Source organism: Priapulus caudatus, unplaced genomic scaffold (genome assembly GCF_000485595.1).
Source record: "Priapulus caudatus unplaced genomic scaffold, Priapulus_caudatus-5.0.1 Scaffold352, whole genome shotgun sequence".
NCBI classification, from domain to species: domain Eukaryota; kingdom Metazoa; phylum Priapulida; class Priapulimorpha; order Priapulimorphida; family Priapulidae; genus Priapulus; species Priapulus caudatus.
The window spans coordinates 3,297-13,602 of NW_014577413.1; the positions used below are offsets into that span (position 1 = coordinate 3,297).

At 43.2% G+C, this 10,306-nt stretch overlaps 1 protein-coding gene across 6 annotated transcripts; it reads right to left on the reverse strand.

The window, feature by feature from the left end:
- Positions 1–67: 67 nt before the first annotated feature.
- LOC106809412 (glycoprotein 3-alpha-L-fucosyltransferase A-like) lies at positions 68–4,788 on the reverse strand. Of its 6 annotated transcripts, XM_014812477.1 has the most exons (4): positions 4,636–4,788; positions 2,676–2,829; positions 1,203–2,135; positions 68–597 (listed from the first exon to the last, which is right to left on the reverse strand). In XM_014812477.1, exons 3-4 carry the CDS (start codon positions 2,003–2,005, stop codon positions 222–224), a joined length of 1,179 nt encoding a protein of 392 aa, XP_014667963.1. In that variant the 5' UTR covers positions 2,006–2,135; positions 2,676–2,829; positions 4,636–4,788; the 3' UTR covers positions 68–221. The 6 variants fall into 6 exon arrangements, with proteins under 6 accessions (XP_014667963.1, XP_014667964.1, XP_014667967.1 ...); XM_014812478.1 differs by lacking the exon at positions 2,676–2,829; XM_014812481.1 differs by lacking the exon at positions 2,676–2,829 and having other exon boundaries at positions 1,203–1,547; positions 4,636–4,784.
- Between the last annotated feature and the right edge of the window lie 5,518 nt (positions 4,789–10,306).

The window sequence follows — 10,306 nt, forward strand, 5'->3', positions numbered from 1 at the left end:
TGATTGTGTAGAACCAGCAGGCTCGTTGTCATGCCACCGTGACGTCATCACTTCGGTACTCTATAGGTAAGCTCCAAGAAACGGTATTGCTAGGGTTAGAATACCGTATAGACAATCCGTCGCACAGCCTGGTCGGGCTAGATATAGGTGAGCGTGTTAGGACGTATATTGTGGATTGATTTTACGTATTCTCGGGAGAGAGGTTCCCCAACAGATAATAGTTAATTAGCACGGCAATCGCCAAGCCACTGCTCCAAGCTATCATAAACTTGCGTCGCACCCGACCGTTGTTCGTGCAGCTGGCTGCATAGCTCGCACCACTTTTGGTTGCGACTGTATTTATACTTGTTCACCCAGCTGAAGTAAGCAGAATAAGCGTCTGCATGTGCATCGAGATTGCGTAAATGCGCTGCCAGAGCTTCGGCCGACTTGAAGTCATTAACGTGAATGTAGGAGCCGGGGATGGCGAGTCGTTCGTAGTCTGTTCTGCTGGTACCCATTACGACCGGCAACGAGCCACTGCGAAGCCCGTTCACCCAGTATTTCTCCGTGATGTAGTCACTGCATCCCACGCTGTTTTCGAATGCTAGGTAATACCTGGAGAACAATATTATATCATTATTATTACATTCCACGCAGGTTTGCACAGAACTGGCTCACCAATACTCCTATCCATCCGTCAGTCTGCCCGTCCGTCCATCCATCCATCCATCCATCCACCCACATGTGCTCAGTATCCAACGTTAGTCAACATTGCCAATACTATGAGAAGGACGTTAATAAGGTTGATTAAGTTGAATACGTTCATTGAAGCTACTATATATATAATTTATTATATTACATGACTAATTATCATTATGATTAACTATCAGACATTACAAATAAACATTAGGAGATTGATAATGTACTCCTGATTTTATCATTCGACAGTTTTAATTCATTCTGCCTTTATTCCTTCATCCGTGAACCCTGTTTTGGATGCTATTCTTGAGATGTAAATGTCGTCTTAATTTTGTCAGAGGGTATATACGTATACGACATAGTTAATATTGCGTTGTAGCCTTAAAGCCCTAACAAAACAGAGGCAGATAAATGCCATCTACACTTACAACATATAGTAATATTTTCAAGTGATTATATATACATTGTAATTATGTTACGATCACTTAATTAGATTACTTGTAATGTAGAAGTTTGTTTACTTGTATTGCCCAATAAAATCCAACACGCACCGACTTGCGTCTGCACGTGGCATATCTTGACAGATGGTCTGTCCAAAGCATCTCCCATAGAAGTGTACCGGGTAATGTTCAGCAAGTTCGTAAGCAAACTGCACCCGACCTTGAGTGCTACTACAGCGCCGTATGAGCGCAACTGCAGCAGGCTTTCTGTCGAATTTGGTTCGTGGTTGTGTAGGTTCTTTTTCGTTTCCGCTGATACGACCCCGTCTGCCATACGGAGAGTACACGTCCGAGTTAGTCTTATAGGACATCGTCCAGTTAAACAGTCCGTTGTAGTCCGCTGCATGAAAATGAGCTCCTTCCAATCTGAAAGGCGGTTCTTGGTTGTATAGCACCCATTGCTGGTATGGAAATCTCCATTTGGGTAGTTTATCTATATCCACTGTCCACGCATGAAATAATACTGCATCACTTTGGTTATAGAGTGATTTTTTGTGAGTTAAGCGACAGCGATAAGGACATAATGGCCCCAATGGGAATTTTTTATCGAAAGGCCACAATTTCCTATAAGAATAATAGGTTGTCCAGAAGAGTATAGTTTTCGAGGGTGGTTCAGGTTCACCTGTATCGTACTGTAAGATACTATGAGTCTTGTTCAATATATATCTATGCTTGCGTACACTACGGTGCCCGGGAATGGATATGGTACTCAGTTTATTCTGCCGCATATAAAATTCGGGCAGCTGCCACCCGACAAGCCAGAGTAAGAACAAACACACTGCTGATATCATCAACAAGAAGATTCGCTTTGCTTTATCTGCCATTACTCTAGGGGCAACTGCGACAGCAGCTAGATAGTTTTAGAACTTTAATAGCCGCACTGCTGTCACATTTTGTTCCAGAGGAAAGAAACAGCAGTTGGTATTCTGTCAGCTTCTTACATTATCCGAGGCTCTGAAACCAGAAAGAAAGGACGGCATGGCAATATTCACGATGACATAAGCGGTATACGAGAGATAAGATCAGGAGTGAATAATAACAGATGTATTTAATATAGCTAATATCTATTATTATTCACTTCTGATAAGATGTATGACTGCATGCACGCAGTATTGAAGTGACGATGTATACTCGTCGAAGAGACATTGTGATAGACTGGGTGTGACTAGCTCTGGTAACTATAGCCCGCGTACAGTTGCCGAAGGGTTAGGGAATTTGGCGGCTGCAGCAACTGTACGCGGGCTATATAGTTACTAGAGCTAGGGTGTGACCAACTTGGTCCGGAAACAGCTAGAAAGCCAGGCTTACACTCCAAAACTGCTATAACTGCAGCTTCTCGAACCGATTGAAACACAGAGGCTGTAAACACAAATCGCAGACTATTCTCACAGGCTCTACACTCTATGCGCAGTGTGATGATTCGCCGTGATCCTCGGTGATAACGGCGACTCATCACACTGCGTGGTATGTACAATGGCTCTAGCCACAAGTTACCTTATGCGAGCGGCGAGAAGTGCCACGAACAGTCGGAACACGTCGATTCCCACGACGTATAACAGTCGTAGAGCCCAGCCCGGTCGGGCTACGCTCGCTGGCTCGTACTCACAAGTTCGAGAACGATCATTGAAATATTCGCTGACTGGAACCGCTGAAAAGCGACATACGCGCTAACTCGCGATTGCTCGCACACGCACCACGGGAAGTAGCCACAAGTTCACTACGTTGGCGAGAGGTGGTGGTCGGAGTAGAACGGCGTGGTGGAGGTCCTACGCCGTGTAACAGTCGGAGAGCCTGGTCGGTAATTTACACGAGAAGTAGCTCTAGTACCGTACTATAGCCCGCGCGCGTACAGTTGCAAGCTGCTAGGCAGCAGGCGCAGTACTGCAATGCATCGCGCCTCTGGGTGATTCGCAGACGTAAATAAACATTAAAAACCACGTGGTATGTTGACCCAGCACTTTTTGCTAGGGGCTTACGTGGGCCCCTCTAATAACTGAAATGCGTTAAAAGGCACAGAACTGCATGCGGAAAAGCAGCAGGATAATCCACTGGCAGCGAGATTTGCTTGGGTGGCCAAGACACGTGCGATGTCACGGTACATGGTGTACGCTGGGACTCGGGAGCGTGATTTTTTTCCCTAGGTGAATCAAGAACATAGGTCTGTAATGAGCGCTGCTATTGGTTGAGCTTGTTTTGTCGTTCAATGACGTCACAATACGTGCTGGGAAGCAGCCGGCTGTTTGGGGTGATAGGATATGTTTACTAGGCACTTCTAATTTTACGATATATTAAAGAATGATGCAAAAACCCTAAAAAGTGCCCTAACCCTAACCCTAACTCTAACCCTAATTAAATTTAAAATATATGTTAAAATTAGAAGTGCCTAGTAAACATATCGGATATCCTATCACCCCAAACAGCCGGCTGCTGCTGGGAAGGTGATCGACCGCCATTAACCACATAATGTATCTACGTACATTTCTCGGGGCGGGTGGCAACCACTAGTTTGTTCTAGTTGAGTGGTAAACTGGTTCTATGGTGGCAACTGCCAATGTGTGTAAAGCGTGTGCTAAGCGTGTGCTAAAGCGTGTGTGTGTGTGCCAGTGGCGTAGCTAGGATTTTTTCAGTGGGGGGGGGCACTGGGGGGGCCTTACATTTTCGTGGGGGGCACAATATACAACTTTTCTTTATTATACTGTTCTAACGGCATTGTTTTTAATTCAATTTTTTTTTATGAAACATCAATTTTCAGTGGGGGGGCACGCTGGGGGGGCACAGCAAATTTGTGGGGGCACGTGGCCCCCCTAGGCCCCCCCCGTAGCTACGCCCCTGCACTGTGTGCGTGCGTGCATGCGTGCGTATATATATGTGTGTGCGTGTGTGCGTGGTTGGGGAGGCGGACATAACAAGTTCCCATGACAAGTTCTGAGTTACAGTACGCATACGCACTAGCGCGCGTATACACACATGCATGCGACCTCCCCTGCTGACATAGAGACAAGCATAGCTTCGCAAGCAAAGTAATGACCCCGTAATGACCCTGCTCTCAAGCTTCTGCTGAAGGGGCTGCCTAATGTAGATACAGATGCTGCTGTCGAAACGTGCATATGACCATGCAGGGATTATAGACTCCCTGATCAGGGGCGTGTACAGGATTTGAACCAGGGGGGGTCTAACCGTAACCCAAACTTGCGAGCACGCGGAGGGGTGGGGGGTATGGGGGCCCTCCCCCCGAAAAATTTTGAAATTAGACTCCCTTAGATGCGTTTTCTGCGCGAGCAGGGGGGGTCCGGACCCCCCCCCCCTGTACACGCCCCTGCTGATATGACGGACATGCGGCATGCCACATTGACACACGAGCGTACGCACGCACGTACGCATACGTTTGACGCCGTAGTAGCAGTACGTTGGACTGCAAAATCAATTTTAAATAACTTATTAACTATGTATTTACCTAAAAGTCGCAGTGACGGTGTGACGATGCCTAGCGGTCGGGCTTTATATAACGGTCAACGAGAACTGGATTTATTTTGGAAAACCGTGCTGACGCCGATTGTTGCGGTGGTGATGTGAGGCTGTGAGCGGTGTGCCGATGCTGCGGTGGTGATGTGAGCGGTGTGCCGATCCTAGGTGATGCTATTGTAGTAATTATTTCAGAAACGACCGTCCGCCATTGTCTTGAGCTCTAAAGATCCGCATATGTCCGGCGAACCTAGTTTTATATCCATGAATACCGGCGGACCAGCCCCTCGCCTGATTGTTTTTGTTCGCGTCGGCTAGGTGATGTTACAATAGTAATTTAGTTCTGAAAGGTACATCCGCCATTGTCTTGAGCTTTAACCGGATCTGGTCTGCCCCGCACCGTCACACAGGCACTTGAAGCGTTTCAATAATTTACTATCAGCTATATGTCCATTCATCTATTGAGAACTTAATACTTGATTTACTCTAGATACTTGGATACATAGAGGATTCAACAATGAATGTATGCGTGTTTGCGCGCGTGGTGGTTCCAAAACTAAGTAAGCGCGATGTTAACTTGTAACCACCGTGCAGTGTTGGCGGAAAACGCGATTATCTCGCGAAAGTTTTAGTACGTAATATGAAACTGCTTGGACGCGTTTTGTGATATTGGGTAGCATAATGGATTAACACATAAACGGAGCAGCAGATAAATTGAATCATGTGAAATAAACGTGAGATAACAACTCATAATTTGACTTTATAATAAACAGTTTATTTTGGTCAATTTCTCTCTGCTGCAGCGGTTTTCACTTGTCGCGACTTGTAAGTTTGTCTTGGTGTAGTAGCACACGAGTGTGTAGAGAAAATGATATAATACAATAGGCAGCCAGCTGTCGATTGGTAAATTTTTATTTCGGCTATACTTCGATGCTAGCAACTTTTGCTTTGATTTATTTCTATGTGGCTTCTCCGGGGGGGGGGGCACTCCATATATATTGCATGGTAGGTATGTGACGCGGGAGAGACCCCAATTTTCAACCCTAAACTTCCGTTCCAGTGCATCGCATTATTAATAATATATCTCGTTCCAGCTAGAGCATCACAAGTTTAGTTACCATGCAGATCTTACATTTTTGCCGTTCCGGAGACCCTAGTTTTTAACATTTCCGTTCCAGTGCATCGTACTTCAGAATACGTTGAAGGCGGGCCGTGAAGGCATGCATGCAACGCATGCGTATATGGATGGATGGAGTGGTTCAAATGCTACAGCATAGATTTTAAAGCAAATCACAGTTCCACCACAGTTCCGGAGACCCACTCTTTTAAACGTGTCCAGTTCCATAGCATTGAATTTCAACGAAATCCTAGTTCCGGAGACGCCAATTTTCGAACATAGCCATGCAGTCCCAGTGCATCCCACATTCAACAAACATTAGTTCCAGAGACCCCCATTTTCAGGTCTGAGTTAGTTCCAGACCCCCCATTTTTGACTTCGCAGTGGCACATACCTACCATAATGTGGGGTCAGTGCCCCGGGCTTTCTTCATGCTTTTGCAACAGACAAGAAACAAAATATACACGCTTCACGCAAAGTTCCTAATGAGAATGGACAAAAATTCTTCGCACGTCAGTGGATGGGATATACAAATCTTCTGCTAATAAGGCAATGAAGATTGCAGATGAAACTTGACAATACTCCCAAATATTAACACCGTACGTCGAGCCATTCAGATTTATGGACACTCCTGTTATTCTTTAACCTGCATCTATGGACGTTGCTCCCGCAATGGCAGTGCGTCACACATGAGCGTTAATTGTTAACTCTTTTAGTTATATTATTTATTTACTTAATAATTTATATTACATGTTCTCATTTACATTTATAAAAATAAAAACATGCGCTTGTAAGCATTTCACCTCCAGTGCGGTAAAACGCACTAGTTTAAACAAGTACCCATACCAGGGACAACTAAAAGTCTTACAAGTGTGTACACACTTCCAATAATAATATAATAGACGCGCCATGTGTCCAAGACTGCAAGGCAATAGTAAACATGAAAGCTACAGTCACTGACATACATATGGGAACAACACACATACTAAATCTTATATTACCACAATGATATACTCAAAACCGTATATTAATGAAGTGTTTTTAATGCAATAACTGCAATCATCACATTAAAATAGTACTTTACCAACAAAGACGTTCATTAAATCAGGTAATGGTAGATGGCAAATGCACACTAGAAAGTTCAAATCACTGGAAAACTACACTGCCGTAGGTAGCCAATATTACGCGTGCAATACACGGGATTAAAACAAGGCAAATGGTAAAGTCAGTAAAATTGACTGATATATTCACACCGCAGCAACAATAACAACTAAAATGCCAAGAAAGACATAATATATCATTCAACAACAGATCAATACAAATAGATAAAGTTGGGGACCATTATATACTAGAAATTTCAGGTCACTAGAAAACAATTGGACCAAAAATAACAATCATTACATTAACCAACCGTCAGTACGAAGGCAAAAGCAGTTAGTAGAACAGCCGACAATATATATATATATATATATATATATCAAGAGCTAATAATACCTTATATTATATAATATATATATATATATATTATATAATATATATATACCCTTATATATTATTAGCTCTTGATATATATATATATACTAGCTGCGGGTACCCGCTGCGCTGGGTAAAATCGTGCTACTAATTCATACTACTAATAATCGGACACAATAGAAACATTGGGTAATAATGGAGAATAACATTGCACACAATATCAATATTTACAAATCAGTGTAATAAGATAATAAGCATGGTAAAAAACGATTACGTATGACATTTATATCACAGCACAACCCAACTTAGAGCCCCTGGAACATAATAGTAATATGGTGTAAATGACAAAAAGTTATTATAACAGCATGTACGAATGGCTGGCACTTCTCATTTCAAAGCCTCTTGATAAACAATGCAGTCGTAACCTCTCAACTGGTCCTGGTTGTGCTCTGTTTTAGTATTGGTTTCGGTTTTACAATACCAGCAGCTGATGAGGTGAGGGAAATAAATTCTCATAGATTTTTCTGTGTGTGGCAGCACTGTACAGTGAGTGCTGACATTGTGTGAAGTTTCACGAATTGACGAATTTTTCACGGATTTTTCGGCGAGTTTGACGTTTTTACGTATTTTTTCCCGTCTAGGAACACTCCCCGGGTATAGGAAATCGCCCTCTGAAAATTGCATCCAGATCGCTTGGGCGGTTTGGCCGCCCATAGGGTACGATACATACATACATACATGCATGCATGCATGCATACATACATACATAGACTCATCAATGTTCTGAAGTCTGCAGTGTGTTGGAGTTGCTGGTTCCATAGGCAAGTACAACGATAGTGAAAGGATCACTTGCCATAAGATCATGAGATGAGACGTGTCCTGAAATGAGGGAGAACAGTTTTTCTCTCAAAAATTACTACTACTGTATAATTACGCTGTAAAATTAAAATTACTGTTAGTCACTCGATGGGTAATCGAGGTGGGAGTGAGTCCCAGTCTATATAGCCTTTGTCCTTGCAGCCATTTCCATTACTGGGCAAGGTTCGCGAACGCGAAAATTTCGTCAGTCTTTCTGTGATTTCGCGTGACACAGCTAGGTTACGAACAGAGACATTATGTTTTTATAACAAGTGAACACTGTTCACGTCCCAAATGTCTGCCCTCTGTGTCCCCCACTAAAATTGTGGACTGTTCGCTGGCAGCTATGGATGCGTGCGCCGGCGTAAGCATTCGGCGCACGGATCCATAGCTGCCAGCGCTGCATACTGTCGTAGGACGTTCCCGCGGTCGCGTGCGCCTTGCCGCGGAACTGCGCGCAAGATCTGCGCTCAGCACTTCGGGTCAACACCTTCTTTCGGCAACGCTTCTCTAGTATCCCGTCTCATCTGGATGCAGGATGAGGTCCATGTGCGACTTTATAGACCATTGTTTCGATGGTTTTAACTCGCCTATCTTTATCGCCCCTAAGCTGGGAAGATTGGTGCAAGCCAGAATACCGTCCTATATATCCACAATGACCAACAACAGAGGATAATGCTCTTCTCGGTATTTGCCACGTTTGACTGTTTGTTTGCGTTGTGCAGCGCCTATCGGCAGGGCACTAATTAAAATTACCAAGGCAGTGCAGCTTGCATAGTTGAAATCTGAATTGTAATCAAAGTATTTTCCAAAACGTGTTAGTGCATGTTCTCAATGGTTCTAGGACTGATACGAACACCCAGGACGATTGCTCCCAGGATAAGAACACTCGCCCTGCACAATTACTCTCCGACCATCGCTTCCCGGACAAATACCTCAGATTATATTAGTTTTCCTTATTTTTTTTTTTATTCGGTTGAATTTAATTCTTTTAAAACTATTTTGAAACGAAAATGTAAAATACCATAAATTTTTTACAATGTATTAATATTGTATTAATAATATATTCCATTAGAGGTTTATTCCTATATAGAAAATTGTAATAACCGACAACCATGCTATTAGAATAACCTTGGAAATGCAGTCACGTATTACAACTTTTAATGTAACCGCATCTGAACCAAACCACCAGGACGCCACCAGGACGCCAAATCTTCTTTATATAAATTACAAAAGCAAACTATACTAGTAACTGAATGAAAGTGTCAATGACACTGTAGCTCACCTTGGGTGTGATAGAAGAGGGAGGGAGGGATATATAAAGGGCGCGTTTGTTTGGGACGAATCCGTCTGATCGAGATCATATGATCCTGATCCGACCAAATAAAAGCAAAACTCACTTTCACCGGTTCACGTTTCGCTGTGACCTATCACGGGATGGTTCATAACAAAGAACAAGCTGTGATTGGCTGAGGCGCGGGCCGCCATACTGGATCCCGTTCGAATCCGCCTCGCTAGCAGGGTCGGGTTCGGTGGATCGAGATCAAGTGATCCGACCAAACAAACACTCAGATCAACGAATCCATCGGATCGAGATCCGTGGATCCGACCAAACAAACGCGCCCAAAGCAAGAGTATATATTGGAGAACCCCCATTATATAGCATATCTCCCAATATATACTCTTGATAATGATATATGCATAAGTTTTGATGCGAAAATAAATGTTTCAGATCCGAGTCTGAAATCTTGACGAGTTGGTGCTACGCCTAAATGATCGCCATTTTGGTTTTCGAATATCGCGCAAATAAAAACAATAAAATATTCCAGACAAATTACTGTAACGAAGAATCTAAAACACAATATTACACGTATATAGGTATGATTGTAGAGTTGTTAACCAGTTAGACGAAATAAACGTAATAGGACGTTGTCATCTATCCCATAGGAGTGACAACTATTTTGGGGCTAGCCTTACACATTCATATACCAAAATTTAACAAAATCGAATGAATCTAGATGGTAATTTTCATTTTTACCAGTCCTCATTCATTCACATACCAGAAATGAGCAAAATCCGTTGAACCTGATCTGAATTTCCATTTCCATTTGCATTTTTGCCAAACAGTGGACGTGGCACGAAAGTAGGTAGACTGGCGTGCTCGAAAATAGGACGTTCAAACCTCTCCCACAGGAGTAACAACTGTATGCAATTT

Coding starts and splice junctions, on each gene's coding strand:
- LOC106809412 (XM_014812478.1), bottom strand. CDS start 2,005: ATGGCAGATAAAGCAAAGCGAATCTTCTTGTTGATGATATCAGCAGTG. Junction 598..1,202: donor GATTTTATTGGGCAATACAA/GTAAACAAACTT, acceptor ATTGTTCTCCAG/GTATTACCTAGCATTCGAAA.